Source organism: Podarcis gaigeae (genome assembly GCF_964106915.1).
Source record: "Podarcis gaigeae genome assembly, chromosome: 13".
Taxonomy (NCBI): Eukaryota; Metazoa; Chordata; class Lepidosauria; order Squamata; family Lacertidae; genus Podarcis; species Podarcis gaigeae.
Window position 1 is genome coordinate 30485334 of NC_139689.1, and position 14525 is coordinate 30499858.

The 14525-nt window shown below is 47.1% G+C and overlaps 1 protein-coding gene and 1 long non-coding RNA gene across 3 annotated transcripts in view; one reads left to right on the forward strand and one right to left on the reverse strand.

Moving 5' to 3' along the window:
- The window catches only part of IGFBP4 (insulin like growth factor binding protein 4), a gene marked incomplete at its 5' end in the record, with an annotated part of 40532 nt that extends 37308 nt beyond the window's left edge, over positions 1 to 3224 (forward strand). Inside the window, one exon of the mRNA XM_083708870.1 lies at positions 1043 to 3224. Within this exon, the coding sequence (XP_083564996.1) occupies positions 1043 to 1177 (135 nt within the window). The 3' untranslated portion in view covers positions 1178 to 3224. The remainder of the gene's footprint in view (positions 1 to 1042) is intronic.
- The window catches only part of LOC310829881, a 49829-nt gene extending 35564 nt beyond the window's left edge, over positions 1 to 14265 (reverse strand). Inside the window, exon 1 of one of the 2 annotated variants that reach the window (XR_014557401.1) lies at positions 14174 to 14265. This is a non-coding gene — a long non-coding RNA (uncharacterized lncRNA). Of the gene's footprint in view, positions 1 to 12820; positions 12923 to 14173 lie in introns of those variants that run through there. The other variant, XR_014557402.1, reaches the window with a different exon arrangement.
- Positions 14266 to 14525: the final 260 nt, after the last annotated feature.

A 14525-nucleotide genomic window follows, 5' to 3' on the forward strand; every position in this document is an offset into this window, starting at 1 on the left:
CCTGCATCATTTAGTGTATAAATCATGAGCATATGCTATGCGTTTACTAGTTAAGACATAACCAGGCTGTGTTAAGTGAGCCCAAAATGCAACTCCTGCTTAAAAACATAACAAGTCTTGCAAAGCCAAAAGTATAGAAGTGCATCTTCAGCATTTGCTGAAAGCTGTTTAGTGAAGGCATCAGATGCACCTCTGTGGGGAGAGAATTCCACAACTTAGGGACTGCCACGGAGAATGCCAGACCCTACAAGTGTCCCTATTTTGCAGGGACAGTCCTGGATTTACAGAAGCCATCCCAGTTTCTGATTTGATCTTGGAATGCCCCGCTTTTCAGTAAAGGTAAAGGGACCCCTGACCATTAGGTCCAGTCGGGTTGTGGCGCTCATCTTACTTTATTGGCCGAGGGAGGTGGCGTACAGCTTTCGGGTCATGTGGCCCGCTTCTGGCGAACCAGAGCAGCACATGGAAACTCCATTTACCTTTATCTACTTGCACTTTGACATGCTTTCAAACTGCTAGGTGGGCAGGAGCTGGGACCGAACAATGGGAGCTCACCCTGTCGCTGGGATTCGAACTGCCGACCTTCTGATCGGCAAGTCCTAGGCTCTGTGGTTTAACCCACAGCGCCACCCTCACTTTCCCTTAGGACGTTCCTATTTTCATTGGAGAAATGTTGGAGGGTATGGAGGTATGCAACCTCTGAGCCAAGGAGATAAGTAACTATACAACCTTTAGAAGACATCTGAAGGCATCCCTGTATACGGAATTTTAAAAAAAAAAGTTTAATGTTTTATGATGTTGGAAGCCACCCAAAGTGGCTGGGGCAACCCAGTCAGATGGGTAGAGGATAAACAATATTATTATTATTATTATTATTATTATTATTATTATTATTATGGAATAGGATGTCACTATTTTCTTCGGAGAAATGTTGCTTGAGAATATATTCCTCCCTGCGGCTCTAGGTGGACACAGGTGGATCAGGTACTTTTAAATCCTAATAAAGAACTGTCAATTCTAATTTTATTCCTCTGCTTTTCAGTGTCATCCAGCGTTGGATGGGCAACGAGGGAAATGTTGGTGTGTAGATAGGAAAACCGGGGTCAAGTTGCCGGGAAGCCTGGAGCTGAAGGGAGACTTGGATTGCCACCAACCTGCAGATGGGGCGCAAGAGTGACTTGACTGAAGAGAACAGGACGCTGAGGCTTTCCTTGATGAACTGCCATAGCGCTGTTTGAGGAACAGATGGATCACAAATGGGGATGTTACCACAATGCTCTCTTTTTTTTTTGTTCTTTAGGGGGACTGATAACGGCAGTTACACCTGCCCCTACCCCCTCACAACTACATTAATCTAAGCCTGACATGATCTAGCCCATCCACATCTCTCTGGTGTTTAATTGGGTAAGAATTAGCCACCACGGTTCCTTCTTCACAGATTCTCTGGAAACTACATTCCATTTGACTTGCCAACCTGCACGGGGGGGGGGGGGAGCAGTATCAGCTTTAACCTTAAGTACTTGGATGGGTCTTTTGAGAGTGTTTGCCCCCCAGGTAGGCCCACTTCTGCTTTTGGCCTCTAGAGCAGCGGTAGCCAACACATGGCCTTCCAGAAGTTGTTAGACATCAGCTCCCATCTCCTCAGGCAACATGGCCAATGGCTGGGGGTGGTGGGAGTTGGGCCCCAACACTCAGAGGGCACCATGTTGAGTGCCCTTGCTTTGGAGAGAAAGATCTAGATCCCCATCATCAAAGTCCTCTTCACCCTCCCACCCCAGCAAACAGGCTTGGGAGAGAGGCAGCCATCTTCCTCTTTCTGACATCTAGTTAGTGTCAACCCTGTACATTCATTATGATCCCTCTCTTATGGGTTTCAACTAAGGGCTAAAGTCTACATGTGACTTTATACTTCTGCATGGCGACTCTTCTTGCCCTGCCTCTCCTTCCGCGTGCAATTAGTGCTGTGATTATCTGCTAATATATTGGTCGCAATGTTTTAAAAATTGCTGTGAATATTACTGTTCTTCATTGTTTATTGAAACTTCTTTTTTAAAAAAATGTTATGATTGTCGTACATCGCCTAGTCTGAGCATTTCTCGGGAAAGCTATTTATAAACGGTAAAATAAGCAACACACAAATCGAAATCAATCGTGACGGGTGTGGATCGTTTCCACACCAGGAACATCCAGCACAACGAGGAACTGTCCGTATACTTGGTACACTTCTTAGCAAGCTAAATTGGGCTTTGCAGTGGAGGTGGGGGGTGGGAGGAGAACTGACATAAAGAAAAGCCTCCTTTAGCAATGATAAGGTAACCTGGTTTACCTGGTCTCAATGACTGTGAATTGGTCTACTGCTATGGTTTTGCATAAAGACACCCAATGACAGTCAGGTATTTTAAGCAAAAGGTTCCTAATGCTTGTTAAATGAAGAGGTCGAGACAACCTGCAGCCTTCTAGCTATTGCTAGACTACAACTCCCAACATCCTTGACCATTCGGCCATGATGGCTGGGGCTGATGGGACTTGTAGTTCAACATCATTTGGAGGGCAGCAGGCTCTCCATTCCTGTTTTGATGGCTGTGGGTATTTCCTAGACAATTCACCTAGAGAGGTGGTGGTGGTCTTAGACCAGTACCCGGAAAAGCAGGTATGTGGTGGTGGGTGTGTAGGAGAAGCAATTAGATCCAAACTAGGTGTTGATGTTAAATGTGCCTATGCATTTAAAATGCAGGATTCAAGTCTTGGTTAGTGGGCAGGGAAAAATTATTGGGATTCCAGCAGACACAGAGGGGGAGGTTAATTTTTTCATTCCCTGCTGTTGTCCTCTAAAGCTAATATTTGGAGAAAACCTTCCCATGTTAGCACCAATGGGGGATTTCCTCCCAATGTAAACTACACTTTCAGAGGAGGGCGTTTGCCACAGCAAAGATCAAAAGCATAGCTGTACATAGGTAAGCGAGAGAAGGAGAAGAGAGTGCGCAAACTTAAAATTACTCAGGGTATGGTCATCGTGTAACAGCAAGCCATGATTTTGTGTTACATCTGAATGGCTCCGGGGAGCTCTGAGGATTTTTATGTGGCGTGAGCCAAAATCTAGGAATGCCATTTTGGAGAACTGCTCCAGTTGCTCTCCGAAAGATATTCTACCTGCAGTTGGAGTGCCCGTTTGCTTTCACTTGTATGCTTGTATATTTGTAAATAAAGGAAATGTCACAAAGATATTGCAAGTCTCCTGTTCTCTCTCTCATCCAAAAACAAAAACTAAACTCAGTACTACGAGTGGCCGCTTCCAGAGAAATGGAAATCTCCTATCATTGCCCTGAGGTGAGGAGCCTACATTCAAAAAGCCCCAAATATAAACCTGAAGAGGAGGAATCACTTATCTGGTAAGGGAAAAGGAGTCTTTCTCTCTCTGTGAGGGACAGAAGAACAAAGGGTCTCCTTTAGAATGCTTCAGTTAACTTCACAGGCTGAAACACTACTGGCTGAAATCATTATTGCTGAAAGCCACCTAGGAGGGGAAGCTTAGAGCTACCCTATACAGTGGTGCCCCGCAAGACGAATGCCTCGCAAGACGAAAAACCCGCAAGACGAAAGGGTTTTTCGGTTTTTGCGTCGCTTTGCTAGACGATTTTCCCTATGGGCTTGCTTCGCAAGAAGAAAGCCCATAGGGAAATCTCCGGGGACCTCTTTTAAATGCTGGCGGTGGGGAGCAAAGCCTTCCCCCCCCCTCTGGCCTTCAGAAGAGGTCCAGGAAGGCCGGCGGGGGCCGAAAGGCTTTGCTCCCCACCGCCAGCATTTTAAAAGCGGTCCGGGATAGCAGGGAAGCGCTTCCCGCTATCCCGGACGGCTTTTGAAGGCAGACGGGGGGGAGCAAAAACTTTTGCCCCCTGCCGGCCTTCAGAAGAGGTCCTGGACCTCTTCTGAAGGCCGGCGGGGGGCGAAAGTCTTTGCTCCCCCGCGCCTGCCTTCAAAAGCTGTCCGGGAGAGCGGAGAATCGCAGCGCGTTTCTCCACTCTCCCGGGAAGGCAGGCAGGGGGGAGCAAAGACTTTCGCCCCCCGCCGGCCTTCAGAAGACCTCTTCTGAAGGCTGGCGGGGGGCGAAAGTCTTTGCTCCCCCCCGCCTGCCTTCCCGGGGGCTTTAAAATCGCCCCGGGACAGCGGAGAAGTCCTCCACTGTCCCGGGGCGATTTTAAAATGCTAGCGGGTGGCAGCGCTGCCGCCCGCCAGCATTTTAAGATCGCCCGGGACAGCGGAGAAGTCTCCGCTGTCCCGGGAAGGCAGACGGGGTGGAAGCAAAGACTTTCGCCCCCCACTGGCCTTCAGAAGAGGTCGGGGGACAGACTGTCCCCGGACCTGGTCTGAAGGCGGTTTCCATAGGAACGCATTGATTGATTTTCAATGCATTCCTATGGGAAACCGTGCTTCGCAAGACAAAAAACTCGCAAGACGAAAAGACTTGCGGAACGAATTAATTTCGTCTTGCGAGGCACCACTGTACCTGGCTTGGCAATTCCTACTATCTTCCCCAGAAACCATCATCTCCTGCGACCTGTTGGGGGTTCCCTCCTGCAACCCTGCGGCCACCTCTCTGCTGCCATCTGCTGGTTGGAGTTCCTCACTGCACTTCTCTCAACTTCTGCATACAGAGGAGCTACACTGATGGTTTGCATCCCTGAAGGGACTACAAGGAAGGCCTGAGGGATACCAAGCACAAGGTGGCTGTTAGGCACTTGGAAAATGCCACACAACAACTTTGTGCATGTATTGGGGGAGCACAAGCTACCTGGCAATTATCTGATGTACTAATGATGCTAGGTGAGGGACGAGTGGGTTGTTCCATTCGCCAGACAAAGTTGGCCTGTTGGGGTGGGGATTGATTCTGGCCGGCTGGGCCAAAAATATTCCCCATCCTTGTTCTAATCCATGCTTTCAGATCACTACAGTCAGTTGGGCCCAACACTTCTTCTGCTTAGAGTGCCCTTTTTGTGCCAGGACTCAGTTGATCAAAAATTATAACCCCATAATCTTTACTGGGAATGCCTACTGCACAACAAGCTAGTCTCCCTTTCTCCCCCATTGCCCTGCTCCCCAAATCTGGCTAAACAAATCCTGACCTGGTTGTTGAGCTTTGTGTTGGCTGTGGTGGTGGTGATGGTTGTGGTTGTTATGATTAAGCAAATGGATGCCTGTTGCTTCAGCTTGCAGCGAGGCTGCTGCGGAAAATAGTTAGATTTACGACTCTCCGCCCTGCCTTCGGTGCCAACTCATAAGGAAGATTCTGTGGGCCTTCACACTGGAATCATTCATTTTAATGACCCTTCCATTTGGAAATGACGTGCTGATAAGATAAATGCCGTTTCCAGCTGCTCCTTCGTTTTCTTGGCAAGCCGGCCAAGAGCACTCGGCCTGTTTGTTTCCCCCTCCCAGCCTGCCCCACCTTTCTTGTAGGACTCGGCTGATAAACACACAGAGAGAGGGAAAGCTGTGCAAGATGGAGGCAGCTGGCCAAGGGCCCCATCAGCATGAATCCTGAACAAAAGCCAGCGGCTTGCTAAGTCTTCTCGTTTCACCTCTGGCAGGCTGTCCTGCCTCTTTGGGCATATCGGTTTTCTGAAGAGCGAGGGATGGAGAGGAGAGGAGACAGTGAGATCATCATAGAGTTACAGAGGCAGGGGTAGAAAGGCCTGGAAAACACACAGCTGCCTCCCTCCCTCCCTCCCGTGCAAGTCGGTTTCAAGAATTCTGCGCGCGCCAGATAGGAAGAAAACATTTCTATTAGGCAATATTCGGCCCACAAAGAAATTGTCCTCAGCTCTTGACAAGCAAGGGGCATTTGTGTCTCCTGAACTCTCTACACAGGAAGCTGCCACATACTGAGTCAGACCACTGGCCCACCTAGCTCAATATCGTCTGCACTGATTGGCAGTGGCTCTCCAGACCGCACCTGGAGATGCCAGGCATTGAACCCGGAACATGTTCTAACTCAGGGGTCAGCAACGTTTTTCAGCCGTGGGCCGGTCCACCATCCCTCAGACCATATGGTGGGCTGGACAATATATTTTTTGGGGGAGGGATGAACAAATTCCTATGCCCCACAAATAACCCAGAGATGCATTTTAAATAAAAGGACACATTCTACTCATGTAAAAACATGCTGATTCCTGGACCATCTGTGGGCCAGATTGAGAAGGCGTTTGGGCTGCATCTGGCCCATGGGCCTTAGGTTTCCTACCCCTGCTCTACCTAGATGCAAGCAATCCAACCAATCTTTTCTCTATCACCTCGCTACAGGAAACTGAGAAGCCCAAAGAACGATGGGAGAGGGTGGTGGTGACGCCCTAGGACTCTCTGACATCATGCCAGCTGTGCCACAACGGACTTGCATGAGTCACTTCCACCCTGGGATTCAGCCCTGCCTCTCAGGAATGGGCTTGTTCTGTTGCCAACCTTCCTCTTTCAGCTTTTTTTTTGGGGGGGGGGAGATGGGGGGTGGATCCAGTCAAAATATGTATTTATTCCCAGCTGGTGTTTGGAGAAGGGCCGAGCATTTGGAGTGACAGAGCACATGTTTGGCATTTAGGAAGTCTCACGTTAAATCCCAGGCATCTCCAATTAAATCATCTCATGTATCTGGGAGAGGAAAAGACCCTTCCTACTTGAGACTCTATCTCTTTTCGAAATGTCTACCTTCGTGAAACGCTTTCCCAAATGGATTTGTCTGCCAAGGAATCCCTGTGGCTGTGTCAAGGATTGCGGGAAATTTTCTAGGGTGAACACTGAAGGGGATTTGCTTGCATCCAGGAAGAGAAGCTTAGAGCTGATTCCAAGAATGAGCACAACCAGAGGGGAGGGGACCAATGATGAGATTCCTGTGTTGGGTCTCAATGAGCCTCATCAGTCTCCTCATCGCTCTCCAACGCAGGCATTTCGCCATCAGTAACTCTTGCTTCAACTAGGGCTGACCCACGTGAAACTTTGCTCGGAAATATACCCAACATTCTTCTTCATTGAAATTAACGTTGGTCCTGGTGGGAGGGCTGCCTTTCAAGGAAACTTGTCCATCATTCCTGGTCTACTGGAGGAACCAAGGTTTCCCAGAGCAGTTTGAAGAGTGTTGGTGGGATGAGTGGTCAGAGGGAGAAGACTGGGAGGAGGAGGTGTCTGAAAATGAACAGGAGTTAGTGAGCAAGGAGAGTCTATGGCAGAGAGAAGTCCAGAATCAGAAGCTCAAGCTCTGCCATGAGGCAGAGATGAGTCATGCTGGTGAAGAAGGATGTTTCCTCTTTCTACTGCAAGAAGCTGCCTTCCCACCTGGGCTCCCAGAACCAGAAGAGATATGAAGAGGGAGGAGCAGAGACAGGCTTGTTGGCATAGTCTCAGATTGCTTGGGAATGACCTGGGGTGGTGGTGAGGAGATTAGGCAGCTGTGGGAAGGCGGGGACCTTCAGTCTCCCTCCACAACTGCCTCATGGGGAGAGGCCTACCAAGAATAGTTTCTTGGCGCTCCTGAGCAGGCCTTGTTTCTTCTAATAAAGAGTTAACTTCACTTACTCCGTGTGATTTATTGGTGGCTGGCTCCCTGACAGTTAGCTGGATCAATCACCTGATCCACCATAAGTCATCTAGTACACTTGCACAGCTCCAAAATCCAACTCATTATGCTGTCTCTCATCATGTGGCATTATATAAATGTCATTCACACAGGCTCGGAGAAAGCCAACATGGAAATCTTAGATTTTACCTTTTGGAAATTTTACATTTCCAGAAGGTGTCTACAAAAACAACATTGCTGTTTTCACCCAGCAGGAATAAGCTTGTGTGTTTTGAATCCCACAGGCTTCACAGAGGAACAGCTTTATTGCAAACAAGAATGGTCGATCTAGAGCAGGCATAGGCAAACTCGGCCCTCCATATGTTTTGGGACTACAGCTCCCATCATCCCTGACCACTGGTCCTGTTAGCTAGGGATGATGGGAGTTGTAGTCCCAAAACATCTGGAGGGCTGAGCTTGCCTATGCCTGGTCTAGAGCAGCAACAGCATGACTGAATGCCTCAGCTGGACACAGTGCCACCTGTAGTTGGAATAGCAGTATAACAGTTAACTCTACATCACATAGGTCATAGGGTAACTCAAGCCTAGGTTTCTTTCATTTTCTCGTTTTTCCATTCAAGTCATCTTCTCCACCTTTCTGCAACAGTTTACTCACGAAATTTGCCAGTGTTTTAGTGTGCTTTTCTCCTGGACATCCCATTTTGCCCATTACACATTTTTGCAATGGATTTTCTCCAATTTTGCATGCGTTGTTTTCCACAAATTATATATGCACACTTTCCCCTAACACACTTTTTGCTGTTGTTCAGATTATTTGGATGGATTATTTCAAAGACTGCTGCAGTTCAGTTAATAATAATAATAATAATAATAATTTATTATTTGTACCCCGCCCATCTGGCTGGGTTTCCCCAGCCACTCTGGGCGGCTTCCAACAGAGATGAAAAATACACTAAAATGTCACATATTAAAAACTTCCCTGAACAGGGCTGCCTTCAGTTCCTGTATTGTTTTGGGAAGTATCAATTAAGTAGATGGCACCCACTTGTCTCAGAAGATAATAGAGGAGTGTGCCTTTGGGGGTGGAGTCAAACTATTGGAAGGTTGCAGCGACTGCTGTGGTTATAGAGACTGATGCGGGAGAGACATGTTTGTTGTGGCTGGGGCAGATGAATGCGCCTGGTTGTGCTGCTGCAGATGCATTATGGCCTTTCTTCTCTCTACGCTCCTCCCAGCGGTCAATCCTCCTCTGGTCACTGCTATGTATACAGGACCTTATTGTCTGTCTCCAGGCACTGCAATCGTCTGCCAGGGATTCTCACTGGTGGGGTTGATATTGCCCATCTTCATGTCATGTTTGCAGACATCTTTGTAGCATAGAGTTGGTCTGCCAACAGGCCAGATGCCTGAAGCCAGCTCCCCGTAGAGCACATGCTTGGGGATCCTGCCATCTTCTATTTGGTGAACGTGACCAAGCCAGAATAGACATCACTGAGACAGGAGTGCGAACATGCTGGGAATGTGGGCTTGAGAGAGAGCACATTGTGCATGAAACTCTGTCCTGCCATATGATACCCAAAATCTTCCTGACACAGTGCATGCAGAAGGTGTTGAGGCAGTTGTTAATTTGCCCAAGACTCACTTCATGTAGGTTCATGTTAAAATGTAAACCAAACCAAATTTCTCCCCAATTATTATTGTTTTTATGTAAATTGCTTGGAGATTTTGATTATATTGAGCAGCATATTTTTTAAAAAATAAATAAATGATCTATTACTATTTTTCATCCACAGGAAACTAAACCCCATTGCACCACCGCTTGACTTCTTTTGATTTAGGAAAGTGGTGAGCATATGAAAAATATTGTTTCTCATTAGTGAGAGAAGGGGGAACTTTAGAGCCAAGAGTACTTAATTGACATAAAATGGGTTTTCTCCATCCCACAAATATATAATTGTTTTACTCAAGTGATTCTACAGACATCCATCCAAAATGTGAAACAGCTGCCTAAACTACAGGCTGCCTGTAGTTTGCCAGGTATCTATAACATGGACTGAATTCAGAAAGAATCCAAAATTGCTCTGAGGCTATATCTTTTATGTACATTTCTGCCCTACTGCTTCCCAAGACCTGCAATGCTTTAAAATCAGGGTGAACCCAGATGGCCTAATTAAGAAAAACTAGCCTCAATGTTTTGATGGGGTGGAGGGGTGGCTCATATCTACTGAGAACTCTGCATTCTGCCCACTAAGAACCAAAGAAATTAGACTTAGGGAAATTGGTGAGAGGGGCGGATGGAAATTATAAATCTAACTACATAGATGCAACCTGGTGAATTAACTATAGAAAAAGCGACCAATTTGGTACCTGAAGTAACATATATCAAAAGAGAGATAGGGAGTATCCAATATAGATTTAAGCCAAATGCTGTTGTGAGCCCAACTAAGTTGTAGAGACAAATTGTATGTTTCATACTAATACTTACTGATTACAGTGGTTTCATGTTTTTCTTTCTTTCTAAGAAAGAACAAGATGCTTTGTATTATGCAATTGATGTTTGCTTATAGGAATTGAAGAACAAAATCAATAAAATTGATATAAAAACGTATAAAAACTTTCAATACTATTTCCTAAAACCTAGATAATAAGAAACCACAACTGCTGATGTCGTCTGTAATGTTACGTACTGAAGTTCTCACCCTGGGCCAGTAGGGGGATACTGTAGATAGTTATGCAAATGAAGGATTGAAAGTGACGTTCAGTGATTGGATAGTTTTAGAAAGTTGCTACAGTAACGTTGTACTGGAGCTCTATATAAGCAGGCTGACTGATCCCCTCAGCTCAGTCTGTCCTGGCCTGTGAATAAACAAGAGCTGTTTGAAGAATCACTGTGTCGTCTGATATGTTCATCCACAACTTAACATGTAATATCTGAAATGAGCACTGTTGGGAGCAAATACACAGTCCTACAGCTGGCAAGAAACTGCTAGTCCTTTATCAGGTTTCAAAAGAGAACACTTGCCGTCCAAGGATGCTTTAGTTGTCGTCAACACAAGCCAAAACACCAATCTAACCTCTATCTCCATCTTCAAATCTATGCCACCCTCCTCCTCCTTCCCTCGCTCCCTGACACACAATGATTGTAGGTAAAGTTGTCATTGAGGAAAATAACCCCAATCATTTTCACCCATTCAACACCAGCCATCCCCGGCTATTAGCAAGCAAAAAACTGAAGAGAGGGCTAGGAACTCAACTGTATAAGGAATACCAAAAAGATGCTAAAGAACTGCATCTCTTTCTCTGATCCAGGAAACAAAAAGTTCTATGTGAGAATATGGTTCCTGAATCAGAACTCTTATTGGTCAAACTAGATATGTTAAATATGTAACACCATTTTCTCAATTTTCTTCATGAAGCTGTTTATTTGCCCTGGAAGGGTAGCCACGATTTGTTTCCAAAAGCTTATCCTTCCTGGAGCAAACAACAGCTTTGGGGTGGAAAGGTTGTCATCTGTTTTCATCCAGGAAACACTGTGAAGGAATAAAGGTTCAACTCCTCCCTCCCACACCATAGTCTGGATTGGGTCCTCTTGATGGAAGAGCTTGATGGATCAGGTCAATGGCCCCTCTAAGTCCAGGATCCTGTTCTCACAGTGGCCAACCAGATGCCTTTAGGGAGCCCGCAAGGGGGAACTGAACACTAAAGCATGCTCTCTCTTCTCCCCAATGGTTTCCACCAATTGGTACTTGGAATCCCCTTTTAAAATCCTCTTTTAAAGCCATCCAAGATGGCGGCCACAACTGCCTCCTTGTGAGAGGGAGTTCCGCAGTTTAACTCGGCGCTATGTGAAGAAATTCTTTTATCTGTTCTGAATCTTCGAAGGGCGTCCAAAGGGGCCCCACATTCCTATCCAAAGCGAATACAGTCACTGCCCCGCAATGACATCGCTGGCTGGAGCCCAAGATGACTCCTGCCCCCTTTGCAACGACGTCAGCCAACCGGCCGCAGCAGGACCCCTCATCTTCATCAAGCTCCCATTGATCTTCATTGGGGGGGCACTTTGTTTTACTATAAATATGAGGCTGTGAAAACAAGAGATTCAGCGGGGGACGCGGGCCTGTGTTTTCATAACGGCCGCTGCAAGCACTGCTCAGAAAATTCACGCTCCCCCCCCTCCTTGATCAGATATTACAAAGAAAACAGAAGGGGGAAATGCAGGAAACGATGCAAGGCCTGGGTCTAGAAATCGTGTGAGCGCCAACAGTAGCAAAGGAGGAGGACTATAGCAGGACTGAGGAGCAGAGCCAAAACAAACGAGAAGGGTCCCCTTTCGCCTACATAGTTAATGGGGCTCGGGACACTGTCTAAGCCCTAGGCCTCCTTTCTTCTCCTCAAGTGCTTTATGGGCACATTTGTACCAAACCCCAACAGTTCACCACTGGGATTTCTCAGTGCTGAGTTTAAAATCACCAATAATCAGCTGCATGAACGTCATGGAACCCACCCAGACTCCACCCCAGCCAGAGGGCATTTCCATGGCAGGGGGAACATGCCATGGGTCAGCATTGATCCCACAGCGCCAAGTAGCTGATCAATGGCGACCCTCCTTTTAGAAAGAGCATATAGTGGTGGGCATTCGGCTGGTGTTGTTGGACTCCGACTCCCAGCATTGCTGACGTTGGCTCTAGTGGCCTGGGGCTGATGGAAGTTGGAGTCCACAACATGCAGAGGCCTCTCCATTGACTCTCCTGAATAACCAGCAACTTTTGGCGCCTCCTCTCCCAATGGTTCTGTTCCCACTGGTCACTACAAATGTGTAACAACTAAGGGCTAGCAAGCCTGAGCTTGCTTTTTTCCTCCCCTCTAACCAATCGCTGTCCCTTTTGTGTCAAGTCATTTTTAGACCGGACAATCCCTGCCACCCGCGGGCTCACATTTAGATTTCTCTGGTGCTCTGGAAAAGCTCTTCTTCTTCTTTGCCTAAAAATGCTTTTAAACAAACAAAACTGAAGGCCTATCGATCAACTATGCAACCTCTCAAACAGATGGGGGCGGGGGAATACATCAGTAAGACAGAGAGCCAACAGTCTTTGTTTATGGGATTGCCTGGTTGGCTTAGTATAGGGTTGCCATATTCTGAAGAACAAAAAACCGAGAACCTCCCCCCCCCCCCATTCTGCATCTCCATTGTTTGCCCCATCCCTGCCGCTGACCACTTCCTTGCCCGTCTGCTCGCCCCCTCCTTCGCTTCGCTCTTCTTACCTTTGCTGTCTTCGGCCTCCTGCTCAGAAGATGCTGCCCGGCACTGGGAACGTGGTGCAGGGCCTGGAGACCACTCAAAACAGCGGGAGGCCTTGCATGCCCCGGCAAGGCCTGCCAGCCACTGGGAGCAACACAAGGCATAGCACGGCCCCGGGAAGGCCGCACAAGGCCATTCGATGCGGCGCTTCCCATTTCAGGACACAACGCCTTCTGAGCATGCGTGTGCCCCACCCCAAAATAAGCAAACCCCGAAATCCAGATAATCCATGAAAAATCTGCCCAAATGGGCATGCTGACCTGCCAAAAGAGGACATGTCTGGGAAATCCCAGACATATGGCAACCCTAGCTTAGTATAAATCCTATTCAAAATAGTTTCCAGTTTTGGTTTGGAGAGCACCTGCAAACTATGGTTTGCCTACAAACTGGCAGCCAGGGAGGGAACTGGAACCCAGAAGAGGGAGAAGGGCGTGCTTGAGCTGAAGGCTGAAACTGTTGGGATTCCTGCATTGTAGGGGGTTGGACTAGATGACTCTCAGGGTCCCTTCCAGCTCTAAAATTCTATGATTCTATGAAAACAGGCTGTTCTGCATTGGCTTCTGAAGCCATTTGCATTACTGAACTCTCTCTCTCTGTATATATAAAACACGCGTGTTAAAGTGCTCAACAGGATGTTTCATTGTCCAGTCATTCTGGCTGCACTTATTGTACAAAAACTGCAGAGATGTCTCCAGACGAGGTTTTTAATGTGCAAGCATCATACCTCCTTCAGGCAGTTTCACGGATGTCCAGGCAAACTTTCCCCGATCTACAGGCTCCCAACCTTAATTAATTGCTTCCTGGAATATGACGCTTCCACAACCCACACACTTCAGTTGGCTATTTAATTTGTTGGTTACATAGAAAACAGCAGCAGGTACAGCTGTGTAGGTTCTGGCTCTAATCCTGGCAGGCTACCGTTCTCAAGCTCTGTGCTGCAGATGCTACTCTTTATTTTATTTTTCTTATTTTAAATTGCAATTGCTCTGCGGCAGAATAGTGAAATTAACAAGCAGGGGGAAAAGCAACCCATCCCTCTGTAAAACTGACTCCATCCACGTGTGAAACTGAAAAGACTATTGTAAAGCTTTAGATTTGCCATCTTGTGTGGAGCTCCAAATATTTATTTATTTACACCAATTCCATACCACTTAATAGATATATAAAAAATCTCTAAGCAGTATAGAGAAAACTGCAGCAACAGCAGAAAAAATCAACAGATATTATAAAAAATGCAGAGTTAACGTCTCAAAATGTTACATTAATACAAAATAATAAATATAAACCAATATCAATTCTTTGGCCTTTGGACACACCTTCCACCCTGGCAGAGGTGATGAGCTGCACCCAACATTGGGGGGGGGGTGTCTGTCATGCACGTGTGAGGTCACTGGCATCGTGCGCCAGGAGGCCGCCAATAACTGGAGGAGGCCACCACCACAAGGCCTTGCAAGGCCTGTTGCTACTGTGAGGCCCAGTGGGGTGGGGTGGGGGGAGGCTTAGCCTCTTCCCAACAGATTTTGGGAGGAGGGCTGAAAACACCTCAGCCCTATGGAGTTGGCGCCTATGCCCCCTGGCTCTCACTCAGGTTCCAAACAAGTTCTCAGCTCACCTGATAAAAGCCTCCCAAAAGAGAAGGGTCGCTTCTAACATCTCCCTAGCGTCTCC